This window comes from Podarcis gaigeae (assembly GCF_964106915.1).
Source record: "Podarcis gaigeae genome assembly, chromosome: 2".
NCBI classification, from domain to species: domain Eukaryota; kingdom Metazoa; phylum Chordata; class Lepidosauria; order Squamata; family Lacertidae; genus Podarcis; species Podarcis gaigeae.
This window is the reverse complement of record NC_139679.1, coordinates 4,672,910-4,700,722: the sequence shown is the minus strand read 5'-3', so window position 1 is coordinate 4,700,722 and position 27,813 is coordinate 4,672,910. Positions and strand designations below refer to the sequence as shown.

Below are 27,813 nucleotides of genomic sequence, written 5' to 3'. Positions count from 1 at the left end.
TAAACATCAGAAAGAACTTTCTGCCAGTAAGAGCAGTCCAACGGTGGAGCGGACTCCCTCGCAAGGTTGTGGACTCTTCTTCTTTGGAGGTTTTTAAGCAGAGGTTGGATGGCCATCTGTCATTGGTGCTTTAGCTGAGATAGCTGCATTGCAGGGGGTTGGACTAGATGACCCTTGGATCCCTTCTAAGATTCTATGATTCTCTAATAATGAAACCAGCTTCCATTTTAACAAATCAGCAAGGACACTGAGTATCTGAACATATGCAGAGTGTATACTGTATACAGGGACTCATTTTTCAAATAAATCAATTTAAGGAATGAATTTCTCTGAGCTCTCACCTTTGGTCTCTCACTCACCTCATTCTATTACTTTTTTAATGTTCTTCACAGAGCAACGAGAAATAACAATAGATTTTGGCATTTACATTGCATCCAGTCCAGCTTTCCCAAGAATGGAGTTAGTGGCAGGAGCAAAAGGATGCAGCGGACTAAAGACTGCTGTTGGTGGATTTTTGTAGAGGCTGAATATTCTGTTAATGAAACATGAGGTGTATGATTTACAAGGCCATGCAAAAGGTCCCTAGTTCAGTCCCTGACATCCACAGGTAGAGCCCGGAATGTATGTTCCCTGCCTGAAATGCTGGAGGGCCACTGCCAGTCAGTGTAGACAATACTGACTCAGTGTAAGGCAGTTTGCTGTGTTTCTAGCCTATGATCTGTCTGAACTAAGCCCACTTTCGGTGGGTGTGCTCTCCCAATGAAGAAGGTGTGCCTAGGCTGCAACCGCACAGTGCGCTCTCAACCACATCTGCTTTCGGAAGCATCCTCCACAGACTTAAGAGGGACATATTGAAAAGACAGCATGCATAGGATTTGTCTTGCTGGTTTCAGCAGGTCTTCTTGCTTCAGTAATAATTTGTTTCATGCACACACAAAAAGGCTACAATATTTATTTTTAAAAAAGATTTTTTAAACTCCATGTAGGTTTGATTTATGGGGTTGTGGGTCAGAGAGACAGTGCCTCCTTCCTGCCTTATCGTGGGGCAAGTGAACAAAGCAGCTCGCTGCTGCCGATAGGAAACCATTAACCCCTGCGAAAGCGGATGTGCGATACCTGCGCTTTGTGCTCAGTGCACTGAATTCTTTTAAACAAGGGAAATGCTTCATCTTTCACACCCTACAGACGAGAGGGAAAGGACAGGAGAGCAGATCCAGGAGCGAAAGAGTCACTCTCGGGAACGTCATCTTTCGTTGTGATGTGAAGTCAGGTAAACTTAATTGTTATACACAGTTGATCTGGTGCCAGGATCTTGTGCTTCTATTATTATTGTGGATTGGTGGAAGAGATTTATGAATTCAGGTTCTGTCTTCATCTCTTGAGAATGCAAAGGGATTTCATGAATTAGATGGGTGAAAGGATCCATGAACTTAAATCTAGGAGGTGGGACTCTGTGATTTCTCCTAGCTCCTATGGAACGTTGTGTCACACTTCTCCCCACTTTTATACAGTATAAGCAGCAAGAAGTTTTAGTGGAGTTAATTTTCTTGGGGTTCATTTTCTTTTATGGGGTTCATTTTCTTGTAGTAAGAGACTTGTGGGGGGTAGGGGGTGCTGGTCTATGGCTTAATGGCAGGCCCAATGTCAGTGTGTCCCTCCCCCATCCCGTATGCTGGTAGCTGGATTGGCAAACTGCCATTTTAAATTTTCCACAGTGCCCTGATTGAAGCATCTCTTTTCAGGAAATTTAAAATGACGGCTCCCATTTTGCGCTGAGAAATATTGGGGGGGGGGGTATAGTGGCAGTGGCACCATTCACATAACAAAAACTACCAAAGAGAAACCAGCATTTTCAAAAGTAGGAGGTCCATGGCTTGGCTTTTGAAAAATAGGGGCCTGCAGCACTTAGCTACTTGGAACCACGGCTGTACTTGGTTACAAAACACTACTGTTTGATCATAGAGCTGGAAGGGACCCTGAGAATCATCTAGTCCAACCCTCTGGAATGCAGGAATATGCAGGTGTCCAAAGCCACAACCTGGTCCTTGGCATTATCAGCACCACATTCTCACCAGCTGAGCTACCCAGTTGATGTGCTGTTTCTCTGCACAGCTTCACACCTGACTGGAGTCCTTAAGCCCTTACTCATCGAGAGGTGAAAAATTTCGTATAGGGTTAAGGCACCCTGGATTAAAATGGGGGGGGGGGGGAGTGAGAGGAAACCAACAATTAAAGTAGGAACAGGACTGGCATTAAAAGGCAATTCAGAGAAGCTTTTCAAAAGCTAATTAAGAGGCCATTCTTACCATTCTACCATGGCTGAGTATCCACCATACATTTAAAGCACATTCTCATCCCCAAAGAATCATGGGAACTGCAGCTTACTCTGCACAGAACTGCAATTCCCAGCACCCTTAACAAATCACAGTTCCTAGGGTTATTTGGCATGGGCTATATTTTAAATGTATAGTGTGTGTAAAGCCTAAATTCAACAGGAAGCAATGAAACAGCAGAACCTGCAAGCAGGAAGCTTTTATTTAAGGGCTCATTAGCTCTGAACTATTGCTTTGCCTGTCTGCTCTAGGCAGGCTGGCTCAACAAACATGTTTTATGTATTTTTTTTAAATTCTCATAAATTTGGTTGGAAGGCAGCTGGAGGATAAAATACTGGATAATGTTGTTTGGATGCTCTGTCAAAACTGAGTGAATAAAGGACAGCAATTGCAGCTTAAACCCCTTGCCTGTTTGTGTGAGTGATTAAGTTGAGGCACCTACTTTGTGCTTCAACTATCGCTGGCAAGTGGCTCTCAGAGAGTGGCCCAAGGGTGGACATGAAACTTTGCACTACAGAACAACTGCTTGTTGCATATTTTACACACACACACACACACACACACTATCTATCATTATCTTTATAGATATTATCTATCTATCTATCATCTATCACTGCCCCACCTGCTCACGTGCACCCCACTTGCACGTGACCACATTTATGTGGGTCACTGTGGAATAAATAAACAAATAGATTGACTTCACCTTGTTCGGAGCTGCTGCCCAGAAATTGTTCAGGGCTGCTGCCAGAGTAAGGGAAGGAGGCCTTCAGTTGCCCTCTGTGGCCAGCTGCCACCACCAGGCACACTGGCTTCCCCCAGGTAGGTAGGCAGGCAGGCTCAGGACAGGCTGCACAGCTGCCCTGTGCAATTTCCAGGGTGACCACTCCTCATCTAGAGGGAATATGCATAGGTTGGTCTACAAAGAACATGTACCTACAAAGGTTATGTTGGAGAGATGCTGACAAGAAGGAGGGTGAGGAATTCCAAGGGGACCGAGACGAAGACAAGTCAGCTTTGTTTGTTTGAGAGTCTGGGGCTCTAGAAACTGCCTCCCTGTGATGGTTTTTATAAGCTGAGCAAATCCCACTGGGAACATCGTCTGCTTTGTGTGGCTGTGCACTCACTCTCTGCAATGAGTTGCGGGAGCAGCATTGCTTCCTCTTGCAACAGCTACTTGGACACTCCTGCAACTTTCGCTTTTCCAGGGCCAGGCAAACTGGAAAGCACAAAGGTCACACTTCTGGAGTTGGCGGGGACACTGCCGCCTTCTTCTCCAGTCTGAGCAGCATTCTGAAAGCCATATGTACCGGCCCCTAATGGAACCACAGACTCCCAGCTACAAGGCACATGTTGTAGCCTGTCCGTGAGAAGCCCTTTGTTTGCAATAGAGGAGGAAGATCCCATTCTCACTTCCTGAGCCACAGGACTGTCTTTTCCCTGCTTGGTTCTCTCTCAGCTGCATCCGTACAATGCATTTGAAGCATAATACTTCCCCTGTAGAATCCTGGGAACTGTAGTTTGTTAAGGATGTTGGGAATTATAGCTCTGTGGGGAGGGCAGTGATGTGCTTTAAATGTCTGGTGTACATGCAGTGGTGGCTATGATATGGTTCAGGGTTTTTTGTTTTCGTTTTTTTGCTGAGGCAGAAAGATCTCAAAAGCAAGTAAACTGACCATTGAAATAATATACTGTTAGCAACTGTGTGTGGCTTGGCGTAGGTGTAGCGGTTAGAGAGGTGTGGGAAACCTGTGGTGCTCCATATGTTGCTCCCATCATCTCCCATCATCCTGGCCACTGCTTGGACCCGTGCCTAGAAAGCTAGGGTCAAGAAGAAGTGTGGATGGACCTAAGTGTTGTGTCTCAGCCTCACCATAGAATGGTTAGGAGGATAAAACAGGGAGGGAGCCACAACCGCTATAGAGGAAGAGTGGGATATAAATATAATGAATAAGCAAGATGTTTTGGGACAGAGAAGGAGGACTAACTGGAGCCAAAGCTCCAAGAGGGAAAGGCCTAATCTTCAATGCATATTTAAATTATCCTATGGAATTCATTGCCAGTGTATGTATATTATGACTTTTGTACCACTAGGAAGAAAAGCCTGGATTTATAATCCAATGGTTGCTAGGAATTTCCTGTGCTTTCCTGCAAAACTAAGGGCTTGTCAATAATAATAATAATAATAATAATAATAATAATAATAATGGGATGGGGGAGAATTTCAACTCAGCTTGAACCTACTTAATTTCCACTTTCTGAAGCAATCTGAGAACTGAAACACAGACTTTATTTGAAATTTGCACTTCCCTGAATTTTGCAATGCAGTACTCCAGCCAACTAGTGTGCACAAGAATGCATATCCTGGGCTAAAATGCACATGTTAGTGAAAAAAGCATACTAGAATTATAGGGGAAATTGCATTGCAAAATTGCATACAAACAGGTATATAATAGGAGGAAATTAACACTAAAATGCTGGTGGATTTTCTTGAGGACTTCTTCATTTTTAAAGAAATTTCAAACTAATGTGGGAATGTGGAGAACTGAACTTAAGATGGGAAAAATGAGAAACCAAAATGGACAGAGCCATCCATCACTAGTGATAGAACATCTGCTTTGCAGGCAGAAGGTCATTCGCCGGCATCTTCAGGAAGGGCTGGGACAGAACAGAATGTCCTGCCTCCAACCCCAGAGAGCCCCTGACTGTCAGTGTAGTTATCCTGAGCTAGATGGACCAGTGGTGGATTCAGTATTGGCCCGCTTCCTGTGTTCAACATTCTTCGTAACTAATATTTCATCATGTATATGATGATTCAATCAGCTGATTACAGCAGATGTGCCTAAGCGGACTGGCATCTTCTCTGCTCTAAATGGTATATTTATATTTGTGTGTTCAGCCTCTCAGTGTTGTGCCCCTTCACAGGTGACAACTCAGAGCTCCTTCTGGCACACAGTCCCTGACGCTTCACGGCTCTCCTGTTCTGATGAGATGCTTGCAGGACGGCGGCTACTGGAAGGGTTCAACCTCCGCCAGAGCACACCATCGCTGGACAATCCCTCTGGCACTGTCATGCTGCAGGCCCTCTACAACTACCAGTATAAGTCTGAGGATGGGAGGCAGGTGACCATTGAAGAAGGCGAGATCTTCCAGCTTATGCACAAGTCCAATGAGGACTGGTGGCAGGTGCGACGGCTTGGTCAGCCCAAGCAGAAGCGACCCATCTTTGTGCCTGCCACCTACATGATTGAAGTGCCCCCTGGCACAAGGACAGCCCGCCTGGAAAAAACTACACAGCATCCTGGCATCAACACAGAGCAAGATGGTGGCACTGGTGAGTTTTTGGGGAAGGACCAAACAATGAGGAACCAGGCTGGCGTGCCAGTTGTAGACATATTGTAGACAACACTGCTAGAATTTAAATAGAAATGCAACACATCTCACCATAGTGGGGAAGAATTTGACCTGTGTGTCTGCCCATTCAGCTGTCCAAGTGTTGTTGGCGATGGGAAATTTTAGGCCCTTGCTCTCCCTTCTTATTGGTCTTTATGTTTAAGCTAGACTTGGACTGGACAGTCACATAAAGGGCACCTTAAAAGAGAGGACTCTCTTCTGACACACCTTTAAAAGAGGACTGTCCCCCTTATTGGGGTGGTTTGCAGGACCTTCCAAGTGAGGACTGTGAAGCAGTCACACATTCCCCGCAGCCATGGCATTGCTCTCCTGAGAATCCCTACTCTCTGGGGTGATGGGAGCTGGAGTCCAATGCATCTGGAGGGCACCATGCTGGGGCCTCAATATATGGGCAGGCTCATGTGGGAAGAGGCAACCAGGAACAAGCAGAAGGGTAAGCAAGTGGACAGGGAAGCCAGCAGACTGTGAGGGGAGCAGCCAGGGCTGTGGCTTGGTGAGAGTGCCCAGGCTTTCCCTGCAAAAGGTTCTGGGTTCCATCCCCAGGTGGGCTTGTACAAGATCCCTATCTGAAACCCCTGAGATCCACTGCCAGCCACTAGAGACCAGAGCTCTGCCCCCCATTATTTCAATCAGCCTAGGCAATGGTCAGAGATGATGGGAGTAGTAGCCCATCAACATCTGGGAAACCAAGGCTGAAGACAGCTGGACCAATGGTTTGTTTCCATATTAAGCCTCACATTGGCTGCAGCATGGAGATAGAGAATCTGACGATTGTTCCAGCAAAGACCCTGAGCAGGAAGCATTGATAGCTCAGTTTAGGTCACAAGGAACCAATGGTCTACCAGCAGCGGGGTGGAGGGAGAAGTGAAGTCACAATAGAACCTGGGAGGACAACGCTGTTCCTACCCCCACCTCCTCTTCTCTCCAGCCTCTGGTTGATCACCACAACAGATTCCTGGTCGGAGCCTTGACTGGAAGAATGTTGACCCGTTGATGGCTATTGGGCCCAGTCCTGCAATAGGGGACACATTAGGCATGCTCTCCTGAGAGACTATGTGTGCACATGCTAGCATAAGGAAACTTCGTGGCTAGAACTAGGGATGTGGTAGTCAGTGGCCGCTGCTTAGGAAGTCCACAAGCACGACATGAGGGCAGCAGCTCTCTTGCCACTTGTGCTTCCGAACAGCTGGTCTTCATACGGAACTGCCTTGAACTACGAAGGTGGAAAGCCCCCAGTCACAGACCTTTGAGCAGCAGCACCTGTCCCCCAGCACCCGACCCTTCTCATGTGTTTCTGACCCTGCCATTTCCCTCATTCTTCTAGCTCACTTGGAAGTGCTGTCTTACTCTCTGGTAGACCTCTGCATGGAACCACACACCCCTCCTTTCCACCACGTCGGCCTCATGTCCTGCCACAGCCTCCCTCTGCGTTCCCGTTCCTCGTCTCTGGGCAGGAGTCGCAGCGCATGCGGCTTGTCCCAAACTGGTGACGCAAGGCAGGAGCAGAGTTCAGAGGAGCAGGTAAGGTGGCCTCCGTCCTGTCTCAAACCTTTTCACATAATTAAGGTGTGTGGGGAATAACTATGTGAACTCAGAAGCAGGGCTTCAAGGCCTCAGACCCCTCCTGTCCCCTGAGCCCTCCATTGGATGGCAGACCCTTCACTCCCTTCTGATGGCTTTAACCATCTTTAACCCAGACATGGACTAGTCCAAGGGTAGTCAACCTTTTTATACCTACCGCCCACTAATGCATCTTTCTTGATGGTAAAATTTCCTTACCGCCCCCCAGAGCTCGATGGAAGGAGGATTCAGCTTGTGCTGTAGAACCCCCTGCCGCCCACCTAGAATCCTGAAACGCCCACTGGTGGGCAGTGGGGACCAGGTTGACAACCCCTGGACTAGACAGAGTAATGTCCTCTATGACATGTGGGGAACCTTGCGATTCTCCCTAAGCCACACCCCTCACAAGCCCTGCTTTGTGTACACACACACACACACACACACACACACACACACACACACGCACCCCACGTATGTGTTTTGGCTTGGCTGGAATGTGTCCTTCAACCCTTGCAGGCCTGGATGGAGGAAAGAGAAGGGTGTGTGAAAATATTTCCTGCCTCTAGTCTATAAAGAAGGACATGTGGCCGTCCTGCTCCTCAGCTGCAATCCCAGTGAAAATCCCACTTCTCCTGCTACTGCTGGGGTTTGTTTTTAATCACTAATTGTGGTGGGCAGGACAGGTGGGGGGAGGGATTTTTGTTGGGCTCACAGCTGGGGAGGAAAGGGTTAATCCCTTCCCTACTGCTTTCCGGTCCTTACTTTTAAGCAAACAGAAACCACAGTTGTGGTTGCAGCAGCAGCAGCAGCAGCATGGTACATGTAGGCCTAGTCAGCAGTTTGTACAGTAAAAGCAGTTTCAGGGTTTCCATTCAGTGTCCCTTACTAATTACTAAGGGAGGACTGGCCAGTGTCTCAAATAAGAGAATACAGTGGTACCTCAGGCTAAGAACTTAATTCGTTCTGGAGGTCCGTTCTTAACCTGAGACTGTTCTTAACCTGAGATGCCACTTTAGCTGATGGGGCCTCCCACTGCCGCTGCACCACCGCAGCGTGATTTCTGTTCTCATCCTGAAGCAAAGTTCTTAACCCAAGGTACTATTTCTGGGTTAGTGGAGTCTGTAACCTGAAGCGTCTGTAACCCAAGGTACCACTGTATCTCTAAATGATAAAATACCACTGCACTAGGGTTGAGGCAGACTTTTAACTGCACACTTTCTTATATCTATTTAATAAGCTTTATATGCTGCTTAATCAAAAAGAAACCTATTAGAATCACAGAGTATAAATTGAATAATAGAATCACAGAATCATAGAGATGGAAGGGACCCCAAGGGTCATCCAGTCCAACCCTGCAATGCAGGAATCTTTTGCCCAATGTGGGGCTGGAACCCACAACCTTGAGGTTAAGAGTCTCGTGCTCTACCAAAAAGGAGGTGTTTGTTCCATAGAATCAGAGAACTGTAGTGTTGGAAGAGACCCCGGGGGTCATCCAGTCCAACCCCCTGCAGTGCGGGACCTACGGACTGAACTATCGACTACCGGGGTAGTGTTAGATTCCTGGGTGGTCACAGCAGCACACGCATCTGAACATGCTGCACCCACTTCCCCTTTTGGCCCTTTCCCTGGGAGGCTGCTGGTCTTGCCCACACAGGAAGTGGGAGAAGCCAGTGGGAGGGCCGGCGACGCCTCAGGGTGTGCCTCTGAGCTGCACTCCTGACCCAGGCACTGCAGCAGTGAGTACCCGGTGGAGGGGGAGCTGGGGCCAGGTTGCAACTCACTGTGGGGAGGTGGGCATCAGCAAAGGCCTTTGGAACAGGCAGTTTGGGAGGGGGGTGGTCAAATAGGGAAAGCGCTTGGGGGAGGCATACGCAGAGCAAAAAGAGGCGTAGTGGAGAGCGGAGGCTCTCTGAACTGCGAAAGGAATCATTGGAAAGCCCAGCAATGAAGCAAGTGTTTTCAGCTTCCTCTTGAGCAATGGGTGGGTGGAGGGAAGATTGAGAGGGGCCTCTCCAGCAAAGTCAAGGCTTATGACCTCTCTGGAACGGGGCAGAGTTTGTGATGGTCCATGGCTAGGGGTTCAGGTGGATTCTGTTGGGGTTAGGGGCATGGTAGGATTGGTGTGACTCCAGCTTGTGGTACTCCAACCCACGGCTCTGGCTGTCCACACGTACTTCTCACATTTAGTTGCATTTTGAGAATAAAATGGGGGTTGTTGTTGTTGTTTAGTCATTTAGTCGTGTCCGACTCTTCATGACCCCATGGACCACAGCACCCCAGGCCCTCCAGTTTTCCACTGCCTCCCGCAGTTTGGTCAAACTCATGCTGGTAGCTTCGAGAACACCATCCAACCATCTCGTCCTCCGTCGTCCCTTTCTCCTTGTGCCCTCCAACATCAGGGTCTTTTCCAGGGAGTCTTCTCTTCTCATGAGCTGGCCAAAGTATTGGAGCCTCAGCTTCAGGATCTGTCCTTCCAGTGAGCGCTCAGGGCTGATTTCCTTCAGAATGGATAGGTTTGATCTTCTTGCAGCCCATGGGACTCTGGGTAACTTTGGTTATTGCCTAAAAGACTTTTGCCCCCCGCCAGCCTTCAGAAGAATTCTCCGCTGTCCCGGGGCGATTTAAAAGCCCCCGGGAAGGCAGGCAGGGGGGACAAAGACTTTTGCCCCCCGCCAGCCTTCAGAAGAGGTCCAGAAGAGGTCTGCTTAAGAGCGCCCCTCGCGTGGGGCAGCAGGCTGCTATCCGCAGCTTGGAGAGCCCTGCAGGGTTCCCCAAGCTGCAAATGTCTGCCCCGCGCGAGGGGCGCTCTGCTTAAGAGCGGCCCTCGCGTGGGGCAGCAGGCTGCTATCCGCAGCTTGGAGAGCCCTCTGGACCTCTTCTGAAGGCTGGTGGGGGGCAAAAGTCTTTGTCCCCCCTGCCTGCCTTCCCGGGGCTTTTAAATCGCCCCGGGACAGCGGAGAATTCCTCCGCTGTCCCGGGGCGATTTTAAAATGCTCCCGGACGGCAGCGCTGCCGCCCGCCAGCATTTTAAGATCGCCCCGGACAGCGGAGAAGTCTCCGCTGTCCCGGGAAGGCAGGCGGGGGGAAGCAAAGACTTTCGCCCCCCGCCTTCAGAAGAGGTCGGGGGACAGACTGTCCCCGGACCTGGTCTGAAGGCGGTTTCCATAGGAACGCATTGATTGATTTTCAATGCATTCCTATGGGAAACCGTGCTTCGCAAGACGAAAAACTCGCAAGACGAAAAGACTTGCGGAACGAATTAATTTCATCTTGCAAGGCACCACTGTATATCTATATGATATAGAGTCCATATTGTTAGTCCTGCATTTTGCTGAGGTTTGGGAGTATATCATAGCTTCCCACCTTCCCTTTTTTGTGGGAAATTCCCTTATTCCAGCACTGTTTCCCGCTGCTTCCCGCTGCTATCCTGGATTGTTAGATATCCTATAGACTGTCCCCGGAACAGGTGAGGCTGCTGATCCCTTATTTTCAAATCTGAAAGTTGACAGCTATGGAGTATATTTGTTTGAGAATTTGTAGGAAGTTGGGGCCAAATTTCATGTTAGTTAGTACTGCTAGTAGGTATTTCCACTCTAAGCAATTAAAGGCTTTGAGGATGTCTAGGGACATAATTCTCAGTGGGAATTTGGTTGCCTTGCTGTGTTCGATCAGGTTCAGTGATTTCCTGATGGGGTCTGTTATATTGTGAACAGGGACAAAGCAAGTCTGGTCTGGGGCTATTAACTTGTGTAGGAAGATTTTTAGGCGGTTGGCCAAGATTGATGTGAATATCTTGTAGTCTTGGTTTAATAATGAGGTTGGGTGGTATGATTCTACTTTGAGGCTGTCTTTCAGTGGTTTTGGGATGGAGACTATTTTGGAGTAGGTCCAGGTTTTGGGGATGCCCCCCCCCCTTTTATGATGTCATTGAATAGGCGGGTCATGTAGGGCATCGGGGGTTCTTTGAATTTCCTATAGAATTCTGTTGTGAAGCCGCCTGGGCCTGGGGCTTTGCGTGGCTTCAGGTTTTTGAGGACCGTATCTATTTCCTCTGGGGTGATAGGACTGTCCATAAATTCCTGTTCCTCATCAGGTCAGGAATTAGTTTTGAGCACCAGAACTAAGTGGAGCCTTCTGCACAAAAATCCATTCCTGGTTACTCCAAAACTTTTTTCTATCTTGGCAGCATAATTCGGGGGGGGGGGGGATTTTGCCACATACACACCATGCATTTAAAGCACTATGATGCCATTTTAAACACCCCCAAAGAATTATGGGAGCTGTAGTTTGTTAAGGGTGCTGAGAGATGTTAAAAAAAAAAAACCCACACACCTTCCCTTCCCAGAGCTCCAATTTCCAGAGTGGTTTAAAATTCAATCCCTTTTCACAAGGATCTCTCAAAATTGTAGCTCTGGGAGGAGAAGAGGGTGGCTTCTAATAAGCCTCCGCACCTTTAACAAGCTAGAGCTCCCAGGATACTTTGGGGGAAGCCATGATGTTTTAAAGTGGTATGATACTGCTTTAAATGTATTGTGTGATGTGGCCCTTGTTGTTGCTATTGTTAACCAGTTGGGAGAGGCCTCAAATCTTCTTGATCACCCAAATATCTATCAGTAGACCTGCCTTCTTCTCGACCCTGATCTAGGGGATTGGAAAATGTTTATTTTTGAAGTTAAGTTATCCAGAGCTCTTTATTTGGTTCGCCATAAAAACCCCATGCTATGGAGGCTTCCCCTCACTTGTTCTGCATTCCACAACAAAGAGAAACTGCCTCCTCTTAATATATGAAAAAATGAGCACCCCTGTTTTCTTCTGACAGATGTTGGATGATACTCACCTGCCTCCCCACCATCCCGTTGGGGAAAAGACCCCAATTTACTGCAACCTGGAGGAGATGAAGCAACCAGCAAGAATGCCCCCGAGCCCTCGCAGCCCCCCACTGCACGTGCTGGACACCTGGGAGCAACACATAGATTCTGGTTCCCTGCGCAGTTACTATTACAAGCCAGCGACGGGCGAGAAGTCATGGAAACCACCGCGAAGGAGCCAGGAGATGGTGAGGCTGCTGCTGGTTCTTACCAGTGTGTGCAACTGCTAGTGATAGAATCTCACCTCCATCACTTCAAGCATTTCTCAAGGGGGGGGGGTACATTGTTGCCTCCCATTCTGGCCCTTTCAATCTCACAACAATGCTGTGAGGTAGGTAAGGCAAAGAAATAGATGGCTTCTGGACAACCTCCTTATTTACCATTCATCCGGATCTGTTTGCACAAAGTTTGTAGGGGGCTTTGGACCGCATCAACTATTCATTGAATATTTGTTTGCTGGAAGGATAGACAATGTTGTGTCAAGCAATTGTGATCTCACACTTTCCAGCTTGTATTTCCCCATCACTTTCCTTATTGCAAAAAGTCCAGGGTTGTCCCGTGAGAGCACCAAACCAACTTGCATTGCACAGCCTGAATATGCTGGTATGTGACTGAATCCCACCCCAAAATGGCAACAGTCTGGAAGCAGCCCTAGGCTACCCAGTGATATCCATGACTGCCATCGAGATTTGAACCCAGGTCTCCCAAGTCCCAGCTGAGAACTATTAAGCACTACACCACATAGGGTCCCCATGTCCATTATTGGAGGGGGGTCACCTGTTGGGGAGCCCTGCAGACAGGTACGGCTGCCACCTCCACCCCCCCCCCCAGGCTGCCTCCCTCTGAAGCCCCTTGCTTCCTGGCACCCTCTCCCTGGGCCGCTGCCGGAGGAATTCTGCAATAATTACTTCTAACGAACTAGGAGTCCTGGCCAAGGGGAAGAAGCCAGCCTGCCAGTGCTAGCTAATCTCCGGAGCTGGCTCTCCCCTTTCCCCACGCCCCACTGCCACGTGCGTCCCTCCTCCACCAGGAGAGCTTGTGCCTGTGGGTCTTGTTAGGACCATCAGCAGCAGAGGGTCAGGGCAGGACAGATGGGGGGCGGGTGGGTCAGGAGGACGGAGGGCTGTTGCTTATGTGAGAGAGGAGGTTTGAAAGAAATAGCAGGGGGCCCCTGGGGATTAAGACTCTGGAATTGCTGAGCCTGGGGTGGGGAGGGGGAAGGGCAGCCTCTTTTAATTGGAAGCTGTCCGGTTCTCTAGATAGTAGCTTCTCTTACACCCACCCACACGCCCTGCACTTTATCCTTCCCTCCCACCTTCTGTGTTTCTGCATTTTTTGCAGCGCTTGATACAGGCAGAGGGACACAGCCCCTCAGCCCCTGTAGACCCTCCTCTGGGCGAAACACCGGACAAAGACCCAGACGGAGCAGAGAGGGGGGAGCTGGAGGCTGCGAGTCAGGGTCTCCGGACCAGGGACAAGAAGCTGACCTACACCAAGTCCATGGTGCTGCCAGAGACGCAGGGGCCCAAGGTAAGTCACCTGGGGGGGGGGCTGGGGGGCAACTGTGTGCCCCAAAGAGGAGGAATTAGGTGCATTTGGTAGTGAATGGAGGCTGTGTGCACACCATTTAGAGCAAATCCCTCCCACTGCAAGAATCCTGGGAACTGCAGTATACCTATCACAGACTACAATTCCCAGGATTCCTTGGGGGGTGCTGGTCAGTATGCGTTACTCTGATTGTGTCTGGAGCTGCAGGTGTGAGAACGGGAGGGGCAGGGCTTGCCCAAGACATTTGGCTGCGTGAGGCAGAGTGCAAATGGCATTGCCTCCCCTCCAAACCATGTCAAGTAAAGGTGCAAAAGTAACCAAGGTCAGCCACATTATTTTGGCACCTGAAGTAGAAATTCCCGTCCCTGTTCCCTGGCAGAGAAAAAGACAATAAAATATGGGGTGCTATCCAAACTTTGTGAGTAGACCCACCAAAATTAGTGGACTTGAGATCATTGATTTTAGTTGGTCTACTCTGAGAAGGACCAACACTGGATATCACCCATAATAAATAAAATAAGCAGCTGTTTACCACCCCTTCGTTTCATCCAAAATCAGCTGTCGGGGGCAGTCCTTTGCCTAATGGCAGAGCTGGCCCTGGACTTGATACACTGAAGAGGTTGGGAGACTCGCTTCTTCTGTGTCTCTCTCCTACCAGGGAAGTCATCGCCGGAACCTTTCGCAACACAGTTGTGAGGCCTGGCTGGAGGAATACCCTGCACCGTCGGGATCTGCCAATGGTTCCCCCACAGACAGCCCTGACCTGCTGCATGTAAGTGTGGTGTGGGGTTAGAGTGTGTGAAGCTCACTGGGTGACCATGGGGCCGGCCGGCCTCACAGGATTGTTGTGAGGATAACCGGGAGTGGACCATCGATATACCACCTTGAGCTCCCTGGAGGAAAAGCTAGATATAAAGATAATTGAACAAAGAAAGCTCCCCTCCTCCCCACTGGAAAGGACCTGGTGCAGTGAGCACCCCAGGTTTAGGGCTGCCATGTCAGGCAGGTGGCTTTCTCAGTTTTGGGGTGGGGTAGGGTGCTCTTATAAGAAGGGAGCCCTGTGGGATCAGGCCGGTGGCACCGACAATCCTGGACTATATACCTGTGAACCAGATGCCTATGGGAAACTTGCAGGCAAGATCTGATTGTAGCCAAAAGTGCAGCCCAGGCAATGGACTACCCAATAATAATAGGAATAATAGTGCAGGACAAAGAAGGAGAACGTAGTTTGCTGGTGGTGGTGTGGCTTGGAGGGTGAATGAAGCAAAGGGGCGACAGGGAGTGGAATCCAGGCTTTGGAAAAATAAAGTTTTGCAGGGTGGGCTAGGGAGACCCAGTGTGGTATGTAATCCTAAACACCAACAATAAAATCATATATAAAACCAGCTCCAGTGCAGAACCTCTTAAAAGGCTTGTTGGAAAAGGAATGTCTTCAGTAGTCATCTGAGAAGGCAATGGAACGAGCGCCTGTCTGATATGTGATGGAGAGATGCAGGTTAAGCTCTGTTGAGAAACAGAGGCTATTGGGGAGTATCCTGCAGCTCCGAAAAGGTCAGAGGGTTTGCCCGTGGTGTTTGCTGATGCTGATGCTTCTTCGCTGCAGATGGTGGAGAAAACCGGACAGCTGAACAAAACCAAGATTGCAGAAGGAGGCCGAAAACTCAGGTACCTCGTGGGCATCCCCCTGCGGTGGGAAGATGCTCGAGGAGGGGTGCTTCCCCCTATTCCTTTTGGTGGAATCTGGGCAGCCCTTGGTCCTCCAGTCTTCATGCTAACCTGACTGGTTGCTCAGTTCCAGCTGGATAGCAGTTCACAGCTGAAGGGGTTTTGACAAGCAATGTCCTGGCTGTGAATGGACAAAAGGGCTGTCAGTGGGTAATTGGGCCTTTTTTCAGCTTACTGTCACAGCTCAGGAAGGGGCCCAGCCAATCTAGGAAGAAATAAAGCAGATCTGAGCCTGGGTTCTCTCCATCAGGGGAGAAGTTTGGTAGGGCAGAGGAAGCAAGCTTGTGGGAAATGGGACACATGGAGTTTGGAGTATCTAAATAACCTGATGGGCAATACAATGGATATACTGTCATGACGATGACTGTGGAAGGCTCCTGTTCAACCCCTGGCACTTCCAGGTAAGGCTGGGAGAGATTCCAGTCTAAATCCCCGTAGAGCTGCTGCCAGTCAGTGTAGACTGCATTATAGTGACCAGTAGTCTTGCTCAGTGTAAGGCAGCTTCCTGTGTTCCTAACTACAGCTCAGGGTCTTCAAAAAGTGGGCAGCAATGACAGCAGTTGGTCTTAAGGCAGGGCTGTGGTGATACTTGTGGCCTCCAGAGTTCCGCCCATCCTGCATCACTGGCCATGCTGGCTGGAGCTGAAGGGAGATGGAATCCAGCAACATCTGGAGGGCCACAAGTTCTTCAGCTGTGACCTAGGGGGAATTCTTTCTCCTTCCCTCAGGCTCAAACTAGGATATTGAGTTAGTTCCAGAGAACAGGAAATAGGAAAAGAAAGTCTCACCTGATGCCTTGTTGACATCCATTTGCCTTGAGAGATAATGGAGTCCGCCCCTAGGGGTGAAGTCAAACAGCTCCATGAGCAGCACTGAAGTGACACCCTTGAGGTGCGAGCCTGGGCAGTGTGTGTGGAGGTTTTGGGCTGCCTAGATGACAAGACCCCCCTCTCAGACTTGCTGATCTGGTCCAAAGGAAAGCAGAGCAAGACATTCGGGACCAGCTTGGTGCAGGAGTTGCTGAAAGGAGGCATACAAGGTGCCATCCAACCACCTTAGGGACTCCAACCAGGATTTGTTTAGGGTTTATTCCTTAGCCTTTTCTTCTCGCATGGCAGTGGAGGGTTAGGATCAGAGTTTTCCGTCTCCTAGGTGAGCTACCTTCCCACGTTGACAAGCCCCCTCCTTCTACGTCGTGTGCAGAAGCTGCCTTCTTGAAGGGAAGGGAAGTGTAGCCTGAAGGCATAAAGTAGGTTCTGGGAGTGATGGCATCAGAGCAAGATAAAATGATGTCTCTCATATGAAGTCTGAAAATGCAGGAAAGCCATTGGCTGCTTTCAATGTAATGTTGAAGTGGGTTCATTTATATAACTGCAGTGCTTATTCCAACCAATTAATGCAATCAATATAACATGCCTGAATGTGGGAGCATTTGTTTTCATCCTTTTGTGTGTGTGCTCAGAATATGCATGCTGTCAGATTCATCCCCATTCATCTCACCCTGCTTCTCGCACCCCCCCCCCCCGCAGAAAGTGTTGGGCATCTTCGTGGCTGGTGTTGGCTGGGAACAGTCTCATGTTCTACAAGGACCCCAAGGTGGCAGCTGGATGGGTGAGTGGGGCAAGCAAGGCACAAGGTGGAAGGTGAAGGAGGAAGGAAGAACTGATTGTGCTCGACAGCAGAAGCCTCCTGTGTCCCTTTCCCAGCTTGACACAGTGTCAAGTGAAGTTGTGGAGAACCAGCTAACTCCTTCTCCTCTCTTCCTGCAGACTCCAGCCAGTAGCCGGCCTGAAAGCAGTGTGGATTTGCGTGGAGCCCGCATTGATTGGGCCAGGGACTTGTCCAGTAAGCGGAATGTCATCCATGTAAGTGCATGAATGCTCAGGAAATGAGCCTTGACCTGTGGGATACCTGGGGTCAGATGTCACATTGCCAAGAACTGAACCCTTTTTGCTCCTACTGTGGCTTTGTTTGCTCTTCTCACTTAAGAACACAGAGTTGACCTTTAATGGTCCTGTGTTGGCCTGCAATAGAGAAGCAGCTAAAGAAGGGCCACTGCATGTGCTGTTCATGGAGAAGAGAGGGGATAATTTCCAGACATGTGGATTGTCTCTGCTGGGAAGCGGATGGTGAGAATCTGCTGAAAGGCACATTCTCAAGAGTTAGTCAGCTCCTCACTCATAACTAAATTCCGTCTCTGGGATTGGAGGTGGTGGGAGACTGCTATTGCAGGAGCTTGTTGGCTTCTCAAGACCCATCTTCTTGGTCACTGTATGAAAGAGGACTAGTTGGGCCTCTAACCTGACCCAGCAGGGCTCTTGTTATGTCCAGTGGCTCCTCATACACATTTCCATAGAGAGCTAGTGTGGTGTAGTGGTTAAGAGCAGTGGACTCGTAATCTGGTGAACTGGGTTCGATTCCCTGCTCCTCCACATGCAGCTGCTGGGTGACCTTGGGCCAGTCACACTTCTTTGAAGTCTCTCAGCCCCACTCACCTCACAGAGTGTTTGTTGTGGGGGAGGAAGGGAAAAGGAGATTGTTAGCCGCTTTGAGACTCCTTAAAGGGTAGTGAAAGGTGGGATATCAAGTCCAAACTCCTCCTCCTCCTCCTCCTCCTCCTCCTCTTCTTCTTCTTCTTCTTCTTCTTCTTCTTCTTCTTCTTCTTTCTTAGAAATGCAAGACAATATATTCTAGGAAAACACAGGGTTACACGGAGCCGTTGCCTAATCCAGTCTGTCTTCTCTCCTTTTGCCCTCTGTTCTTCTTAGTTCCGCACCGTGACAGGCAACGAGTATCTCCTGCAATCAGGCAGTGAGGCTGTCAGCCAAGACTGGTACCAGGCAATCAGAGGGGTCATCCGCAGGCTGGTGAGTGAGGCAAACCAAAAGGCTTAAGCTGCCCTCAATTCTTCCTCCTCTTCAAAGTTAGAAATGCTTGAGGTTTTCTTCAATCTGCATTTTTTTTTAATGACCCATTCTCATTCGCACTTCCTGGGACTGAAACATGGATTGGAATGCAGTTATTATTGGAATGCAGTTATTGCAATAGTTTTCAGCTGAAAAAGCAAGTTACAAATATTATATTTTATGTTAAAACATGTGCAAAATACATTTTAGAATTAAGCTATATTAAAATAGTACAAAACTGCGTATTTTGCGGGAAAACACATTAAAAATGGATTTGTGGTTTTTTAAAAACAAAAAAATAAATAAAGCTTGATGTGGAAACAGGGACTTAGGACCAAACCTAATAAATCTAACTCCGTTGGAGATACGACCCATGGTATCAGAGAAGGATTGGTACATGACAGAAGCGACACCCAGGGAAGGCTCATGGCATCACAGCTGACACCCCCCCCCCCCGCTTTCCAGACCCAGGGCTTTTAAGGGGTCAGTTGCAAAGCTGAAAGTGTGGTTGAGGAAGACTGGAATTAAATGAAATGCCAACTGGAAGATTATGTGGGTCAGGGTTGCATCACCATGAGAAGTCACTGACCAGCCCAATCTAGGTCTCCATACCAGTGAAACTCCACATTTTGCATTTGGGATAAATTATAAATTAAATGCATTTGCCTGCTTTGCCCCACCCCTCCTGGCTTCACCTGCCTCCCTTCCTCACTGCAGGATCAGGAGAATCCTCTGGATGAGCCACTTCTGTATCCCCTCTGCCGGTCCAACAGCGCTGAACTGGTGGACCTCAGTGCTGATGATGACGAGGAGCCAGGGGCTCTGAAGAATGAGGCGCAGGCAGGTCTGTGCCAAGCCAATCTGGGTGTGGGGAAGGCTAAGAGAGTTGCTTAAATCAGGCTGCCTTGGCCTAGGCAGGGGAGCTGGGACAACTGAACTTCAGCTGCCTTAACTTCTTCTCCCTGCCCATCTTCTAGCATCCTCGAGTCCGGACAGAGCCTACAAGAAACGGGTCAAGAGCAAGCTGAGGCGGTTCATAGCCAAGCGGCCGCCACTGCGGAGTTTGCAGGAAAAGGGACTGATCCGAGGTGACTACCCAAACCATCTTAGGTGGTGTGTGAATGGTGGACTTTTAGAGGTATTGTAGAGTTGGCATCACGATGCACTTGCTCGTAATGCTTCATGTGGGAACCCCTTGAAAAGGCAAAATAAGTCCCCATAATTGTGACCAGCATGGCTGCAATAGATGGGTGTAAATTTTGGCGTGGCTGTTGTGAACATGAAATGTAGCAGGAGCCAACACTGTGCCCTCCAGATGCAGTTCTCTCCTCTGGATGATACCCAGCTCTACCTCTCCTCCAAATCAGAACCAGTGAAGGCAGTGAAGGTCCTGTGTGAGTGTCTGGAGGCGGCTGGAGGATGGATGGAGGCTAATGGATTGAGGTTGAATCCTGACAAGACAGAAGGACTGTTTTTGGGGAACAGGGGGCGGGCTGGTGTGGAGGACTCCCTGGTCCTGAATGGGGTAACTGTGCCCCTGAAGGACCAGGTGTGCAACCTGGACGTCATTTTGGATTCACAGCTGTCCATGGAGGTGCAGGTCAATTCTGTATCCAGGGCAGCTGTCTACCAGCTCCATCTGGTTTGCAGGCTGAGACCCTACCTGCCCGCAGACTGTCTCACCAGAGTGGTGCATGCTCTAGTCCTCTCCCACTTGGACTACTGAAATGCACTCTACATGGGGCTACATTTGAAGGTGACCCACAAACAACAACTAATCCAGAATGCGGCAGCTAGACTGGTGACTGGGAGTGGCCGCTGAGACCATATAACACCAATCTTGAAAGACCTCCATTGGCTCCCAGTACATTTCCAAGCACAACTCAAAATTTTTGTGTTGACCTTTAAAGCCCTAAACGGCCTCGGTCCAGTATACCTGAAGGAGCGTCTCCACCCCCATCGTTCTGCCCGGACACTAAGGTCCAATGCTGAGGGCCTTCTGGCGGTTCCCCCACTGCGAGAAGTGAGGTTACAGGGAACCAGGCAGAGGGCCTTCTCAGTAGTGGCCCCCTCCCTGTGGAACATCCTCCCTTCAGAGGTCAAGGAAGTAAACAACTACCTGACTTTTAAAAGACACCTGAAGACAGATTCCCTGTTTAGGGAAGTTTTTAATGTCTGATGTTTTATCGTGTTTTTACTATTCTGTTGGGAGCCGCCCAGAGTGGCTGGGGAAACCCAGCCAGTTGGGCGGGGTATAAATATTATTATTATTAATTCCCCAGACCAGGTCTTTGGTTGCCGGCTAGAAGCCTTGTGCCAGCGGGAAGGGGGCACTGTCCCACGTTTTGTCCAGCAGTGTGTGGAAGCTGTGGAACAGAGAGGTACGCTGTGCTCAGCATTCCTTCTCCCTGAGGCCTCGTCTGGGCTGGGATCGGGCCCTTCCCCCGGGGACCCTGGTAGCAGCCTTCTGCCCTCACTTTGCCCAGTTCCATTGGGGGTCCATGAGATTTCACAGCAGGGTCTCTCCTCTCCTTTTCAGGACTGGATGTAGATGGAATCTACAGGGTCAGTGGGAACTTGGCTGTTATTCAGAAGCTGAGATTCATAGTTGACCGTGGTGAGTAATTACAGTGATAAATGGAAATGGGGGGGGGACTTGCAGAGAAAGGAGTTGCTGGGTCTCAAAGCCATCTGTTATTTGGGCTTTTACTTTTGTGATGGTGCAGGAAGCATTTGAAAAACTGGGGCCAGTTTGAAAAGTACTTTTCAGCCTATTTAATACCAACTTACATTTTTTTCCTGTCTTGGGGGTGGAGAACAGGTCTCTAGTTTTGTTTCCATAGTGGTTCAGCTGTAGAACAGCCAGAGGACAGAAGCCACCTATTGGCTGGCGCCTAGAAGGTAACCAATACACACATGCCTGCTCCCTCAGAGCAGTTTTGCAGCTGCTTTTGCAATTATTTTTAATAAAGCAAAAGGCAAACCTATGAATGTAAACATACTGCTTTAATATGTGTATAAATCATAGAGCTGAAGCATAAGAAGGACAAGACCGATAGCTGAATCAGTGTATGGCTTGCTGATATGTATCTATGTCAGACATGCTGTGAGGACAGGATTGCCAAAGGCCTTGTTCCTCTTACTGGTGCCCTCAGTAACCATTGCATTGTCTTGCAGAGCGGGCAGTGACCTCAGATGGGCGCTACGTCTTCCCTGAGCAAGGTAAAGTTGGGTGCTTGCTTCTTTGCAATTTTGTCTCTGTGAGCTCAAGACCACAGAATGAGAAACCCAATACAAGTAAGGCCCTCTTATGGGGCCAACTTGTGCCTTGAATGCAGGATGCAGTTCTCTTGAGTTGCAGAATAACAGAGCTGGAAGTTACCTGGGGGTCATCTAGTCCAACCCCCATTCAGTGCAGGATATGTAATGCAGGAAGTAACTACTGCACCCTTGACAGGTGGCTGCCCAGCCTCTGCTTAAATAGCTCCACCATCTCCCAAGGCAGTCTGTCCCATTGTCAGTCAGCTCTTATACAGTGGTATCTTGGTCGCTGAACGTAATCCATTCCAGAAGACTGTTCGACTTCTGAAACGTTCAACAACCAAGGCGCGGTGGGCAGTCGGCAAATTCCATTGAGAAAAATGAAGCCAATCAACTACTGAGGTGCGTTCAAAAATGGAAGCATTCACTTCTGGGTTTTCGGTGTTTGGATTCCAAATTGTCTGGCTTCCGAGACACTCGAAAACCGAGGTTCCACTGTATGTAGTTAGCATGCTTCTCCTAAGTATAGGGAAATAACACCTCCCTGCAATGGCCACAAATTTGTCCTTTTCTCTTCAACGACACAGGATTAATCTCCTCCCTCTTTGTGACAGCCTTTCAGACATTTGAAAGACAGCTGGGACTATCTTTACCTTTCTCTAGGCTAAACATACCCACCTCTTTCAAGTGTTCCTCACAGGCCTTGCTTTTCTTTGCCATTCTTGTCAGGACACACTCCAAGGGTTCAATGTCCTTTTTAAAATGTGCTGCCCAGAACTGGACGCAGTACTCCAAACGTGGTCTGGCCAGTGCAGAATTAGGTAAAGGTAAAGGGACCCCTGACCATTAGGTCCAGTCATGCAGCACTCATCTCGCTTTATTGGTCGAGGGAGCTGGCGTACAGCTTCTGGGTCATGTGGCCAGTATGACTAAGCCGCTTCTGGTGAACCAGAGCAGCGCACGGAAATGCCATTTACCTTCCCCCCGGAGCGGTACCTATTTATCTACTTGCACTTTGGCATGCTTTCAAACTGCTAGGTTGGCAGGAGCAGGGACCCAGCAACGGGAGCTCACCCCGTTGCGGGGATTTGAACCACCAACCTTCTGATCGGCAAGTCCTAGGCTCTGTGGTTTAAACCACAGCGCCACCCGCGTCCCTAGTGCAGAATTAGAGTGGAACAATTGCTTGTGACCTGGGCACAATGGTTCCTTTCAGGCAGACTTTTCTGACTCCTCCTTTGCCCGTCTTCAGCAGCTCTGCCGTCTTATTTCTCCCTTTCTAGAGGAGAAGCTGCGCCTCAGTGACCCCCAGTGGGACGATGTGCATGTGGTCACAGGGGCCCTCAAGCTGTTCTTCCGGGAGCTGCCTGAGCCACTGATTCCGTACAGCCTATTTGATGAATTTGTGGCTTGTGTCAGTAAGTGCAATTCCTGTCCTTGCTTTTTGGCTTTGGTTCCCCATAGCTAAACTTTCAAGAGAATGAGATCTACTCCCACTGTAAAAAACTGGCAGTGATCTACCAAAGTTGAGCTTTTTTTAGGGAGCCCAAGTTGTTTTTTCTGGGGGGGGGGGACTCCCGAGATCTACCACAGACCCCCTGCAATCTATCAGTAGATCATGATCTGCCTTTTGGACATCCCTGACCTAAAGGAATGACATCCCATTTCCCTCACCCCGCCCACAGTTAGCCAGTTAGTGGCTCCCATGCATAACATAGAGCTTGGGTGAAATGCAGGTAGAGAAGCAGAGATCACATCTCTTAGGGTAAAATACCTACTGCAGGAGCACATAAATTAGTTGCCAACAATTTTCTCTGCAGCTGGGGACAAAAAATGGCTAAGAACAAGTATATACTGCCCTTTTCTGCAATAATTCACATAGTAACTTCCTACTTTTTCGAGTCATTGAAACCCAAAGCCTTGGTTTTTACCAACTAAGATCTGGGTTTGTAAAATTACGTTATTAGCAGTGTAATCATTGCAGAGTCATTTGCATTCTGTTGCTAAGATTAGCAGTCCTGTTTGTTTCACAATATGAGCAAGAACCTCAAGCTATTTCCTGGTCGCTTGTGGCTCCTGATGATGCCTCTTGAAAGCTGGTGGTGTCTCTATAAGCATGCCTATTACCTCACCTCCTGCCCAATTAAGGAGTGGCCGGTTGCTTTTCCCTACACAGAGTTGTCTGAACCCAAGGAAAAAGTATCCAAGCTTGCAGGACTGGTCCAGAGTCTCCCCCAACCAAACCGGGACACACTGCATTATTTACTGGAGCATCTTCGCAAGTAAGGAAGCAGGATTAATGTACCATTAATGTACCACCCAACCCTATGCATTTTCTTATTCCACTTACTGGCATGTGCAGCATTGGCTACTAATATTAGGAGGAAGCTGTTAAGTATATTGTTAAAAAACCTTGTTTAAAATCCCATTAAAACACTTGACAGGCAATCAGTGTTTTATCTGTCATCACTGGACTCGCAATTGTGTTGCATTGTGCACACACAATCATGGGGTAGCAATTGCAGAGAAGAGGTATATTGTGGAAGCAACCTGGTATAATTCCAGCTCTCTTGCTTCTGCTATCAGATCTACTTTGCAAGGCTATTCTGAGTTTGGAAAGCTGGAGTATTTGGGAGCTGGCACTACATGGCACAGTGGAGAGAAATAGAAGTTCCAGCTGACTGGAATCAGAAAGTCCAAGGATGTCTTTTGTAGGTCGTAAAAAGTAGGAATGTTGGGCTTCGAATCTTAAATATTCCTTAGTGTGATGTGCAGAGAAGGATGCATGTGTAAAATGTTTTCTTCTAACCTGGATTATTACAACAAGCCCACATATAGACTAGGGAAATGACATTCCAGTTCAGGGGATGTGACTTTCAAGCTGGTTGAGCATCTTTTTCTTTTTAGAGCTCAAATCCAAAGCATATCCCCATGCCTGCTTTGGCCATGGATGTGTTAGACAGAGGCCAGTGCATTATGATGGTTCTCTCTCTCTCCCCCCCCTCCCTTCAGAGTGATGGAGCACTCAGATATCAACCGGATGACGACACAGAACATTGGCATTGTCTTTGGTCCAACACTCCTGAGACACGAGCGAGATGCAACCAGCCTGGTGGAGGGCATGGTGTACCAGAACCAGGTGGTGGAGCTGCTCCTTACTGAATTCCCCAACATCTTTGTGGCCCCAGGTGCTGAATGACATGGCTGGCACCTAAATCTCAGAGGCTGACGGTTTTATCTTGAAGGTGCACTAGATCGCAGATCATCTAGTCCTGGGGCAAAGCATTGGCTCTGAGCACCACGGACCTGGCATTTGCTATTAGACCAGTATCTCTTGGCATCAGCTTCTTGCGGTGTGGATTTCTAGGTGGCTTGGGCTCTGCAGGGTCATCATCCAGGATCTTGAGACTGAGTCAAATTTAGAAGCTGCTGCACCGTAGGGAAAGGTGTTCTCTACCCCACAAAGAACTATTTCAGATGCCTCAAATGAAGCTGAGACTGGCGGCACTTGGACCTAGGCCCACAGGGTCCAGCACGATTCCTTGAGTACGAATGTGAAGAGAGAAGGATGTCGAAAATAGACTCTCCATTAACCCTGTCCCTCTCACATCATCATTCAGCCAAGTTCTGCAGCTCATTCTCTGGAGTCTTCTCCACATGACTTGATGCCTCTGATGTGCAAGGCTCCTTTGCTCTGCACCAGTTCCTCATTTTGCCCTTGCAGTAAAGTCATGGGGTAAAGCATATATCCTCTAGGACAGGAACAAGCAACCGATGCCTCTCTTAAGAGAGAGTTCCTATTGACCCTGACCGTTGGCTATGCTGCCTGGGGCTGATAGGGTTTTGGAGTCCAGCATCTTCTGAAAGGAACCAGCTTCTTCATGCCCTGCTCTAGGTGTCCTTTGTGACTCATTATGTTAAGGTACATCAGTACTTATTAATTAAAAGGAAAAAAGGTAAAACTACTTTGAAACTACTTTGAAACTGCCATGGTTTCATGCAAACAACCCTGTAAACTATAGCTTAATGAAGCTGTTGAATTTTCTGTACTGGAGATCCAGTACAGGTTTTTTTTTGGTCCAGAGCTATGATATTCCACTCTAATGCTGTGGCTCTCTGAATCGTTTGGGTCATAGCTTATGGCAGCCTTCCCCAAACTGTCACTCGAAATATCTTTTGGACTATCGCTCCTATCAGTTTCAGTCACCGTGACTAAAGCCCAGGAACAGTGGGAGTTATAGTCCAACAACCTCTGAAGTGCACCAGGTTGGGAAGGCTGGCTCATGCCATGCAAAGAGGTTTGCATTTAACAACTCATCTGGTAGCCCTAGCTGATCAAGAATCTCTTGTGGGCAAGTGAGCACACTGGCAGAAAAGGAATGGACCACTCCTTGTCTCCTCTGCCAGCCTCAGCCATGGAGGAAGAAGGTTGGTGGAATGGAGAAAAAGTTATCCAGCCCACACAGTAGAAGTCCTTTTTTTGGGGGGGGGGGTGAGTCTTAAAAGTTAGTAGCCAGCCATTCCATGCCCACTATGGAGACAGTAGCTACTATCCTCATAGCAAACACATTTTTTGTTTGTTTTGTTTCTGTTTTTATAGGCTTTTGTGGACTTATTTACAAGGCTGGAACATAGTTCCTGGAACTTTTCATCTTGATTTTCTCAGTGACTTGTAATAGTTGAGGAAGGGAAGCATACAATAAAAATAATTTCTGAGTGATCCATCCCCTTTTTACTGTACACGGCAGAATCAAGCATACTGGGAACCTCAGTTTGGTGGGGGAGAAAAGCAGGTTCCAAATGGTTACAGGAAAAAACTATAGATCAGGGGTGAAGAACCTGTGGCCCTTCAGATGTTGTTAGACTCAAATTCTCAACAGCCCCAGCCGGCATTGCCAGTTGTCAGGGATGATGGGAGCCAGGGGCAGCCCATCTCATTTCGCCATCCAAGGTGAAATGGGAATGTGCTGCACCTCACCTTACGCTGCCCCTTCTCACCAAACTCAGTGAGAGCTGGAGAGCTCTTTTCCAACCCTGGGGAGGGGGAGGGGACGAGCTACAATGCTGTGTGCAGAAATGCTCTCGGGAGTCAGAGAGGAGATATGGCAGCCATCTTCCAGTATCTATAGGGCTGTCACATGGGAGACAGATAAAGCTTGTTTTCTCCTGCTCTGGAGGGTAGGACTCAAACCATTGGCTTCAAGTTACAAGAAAGGCGATTCCGGCTAAACATCAGGAAGAACTTTCTGATCGTAAGAGCAGTTCAACAGTGGAATGGACTCCCTCACAAGGTGGTGGACTCTTCTTCCTCGGAGGCTTTTAAGCAGAGCTTGGGTGGCCATCAGTCATGGATGCTTCAGCTGAGATCCCTGCATTGCAGGGGGTTGGACTAGATGGCCCCCGAGATTCAGTTCTACGATTCTATGATAACACAAAGCATTTCTGCTTGTCCTCTCAGCCCAGGGATGGGGTGGTGGCAGCGTGGAGGGGGAGACGAGCAGCAATGCCCGCCAGGTGGGAATGCGCAGGCTCTCGCTGACTTCTCTGAGAGCTGGGGTGCTCCTCAAGGCATTGCCGCTTGTCTTCATCCTGGGGTGGGGAAGGGAAGCAGTGACACCATGTGCTGGAAGCAGTGGGGCAGGCGGGGCGCTGCCCTGTGGACCTCTGCTGCCTGAGGCGGGTGTTTCACCCCATCTCATTGGTGGGCTGGCTCTGATGGGAGATGAAGGCCAACAACATCTGGAGCCACAGGTTGACCGCATCTGCTGCAGAGGATCTGAAGAGGCTCCTGGACAAGACTTCTGTGCCTTTTACAACTAACTGCGTTAGAAGCAAAAAATTATTAGATGAATCTCTTCCCCATTTGTGCATAATGCCCACCTCTCCTGGTTGGTTTTCTCCTGGTCCTATAGTTGTTCATGACATTAGGTGTCTGAACAGGGAAGCAAGACTGTAGCCCTGTAGTCAGGAGACTGGTCCATAAATGATCCACACAATTTTCTCACTGAAATCTTCTTGCGCTTTCTGGCTCATACTTCATGCCTGCCCTTCCTTCAGTTCTGTGTGGTCTCCCAAAATACTTATTTGGAAAAATAACTCTCATGAGCAGAGCAAGTTCTTCAAACAATGCATTACAAATAGTCCTGCGCTCAAAACAAATGAAATGGGTGCATCCTTGTATTTGGCAGTGGGTGTTTTTCA

The 27,813-nt window shown here is 48.7% G+C and overlaps 1 protein-coding gene across 3 annotated transcripts; it reads left to right on the top strand.

Annotated features, from left to right (window-relative positions):
* The first annotated feature begins 1,139 nt into the window (after positions 1–1,139).
* ARHGAP9 (Rho GTPase activating protein 9) lies at positions 1,140–26,332 on the top strand. Of its 3 annotated transcripts, none has more exons than XM_083729301.1 (18): positions 1,140–1,270; positions 5,256–5,664; positions 7,069–7,265; positions 12,124–12,360; positions 13,514–13,702; positions 14,379–14,492; positions 15,324–15,385; positions 16,975–17,056; positions 17,215–17,310; positions 18,214–18,312; positions 19,069–19,195; positions 19,329–19,439; positions 20,634–20,732; positions 20,891–20,968; positions 21,529–21,573; positions 22,896–23,030; positions 23,789–23,894; positions 24,625–26,332. In XM_083729301.1, the coding sequence occupies exons 2-18, from the start codon at positions 5,322–5,324 to the stop codon at positions 24,809–24,811; spliced, it is 2,307 nt and encodes a 768-aa protein (XP_083585427.1). In that variant the 5' UTR covers positions 1,140–1,270; positions 5,256–5,321; the 3' UTR covers positions 24,812–26,332. The 3 variants fall into 3 exon arrangements, with proteins under 3 accessions (XP_083585427.1, XP_083585428.1, XP_083585429.1); XM_083729302.1 differs by having other exon boundaries at positions 1,169–1,270; positions 5,230–5,664; XM_083729303.1 differs by lacking the exons at positions 1,140–1,270; positions 5,256–5,664; positions 7,069–7,265 and adding an exon at positions 8,869–9,040.
* Positions 26,333–27,813: the final 1,481 nt, after the last annotated feature.

Bases quoted from the DNA above. Each gene is read 5' to 3' on its own strand.
- ARHGAP9 (XM_083729301.1), top strand. From the start codon at position 5,322: ATGCTTGCAGGACGGCGGCTACTGGAAGGGTTCAACCTCCGCCAGAGC. The intron at 7,266-12,123 runs GTAAGGTGGCCT...TTCTTCTGACAG, and splicing joins AGCAGAGTTCAGAGGAGCAG to ATGTTGGATGATACTCACCT. The intron at 20,733-20,890 runs GTACGCTGTGCT...TCTCCTTTTCAG, and splicing joins GGAAGCTGTGGAACAGAGAG to GACTGGATGTAGATGGAATC.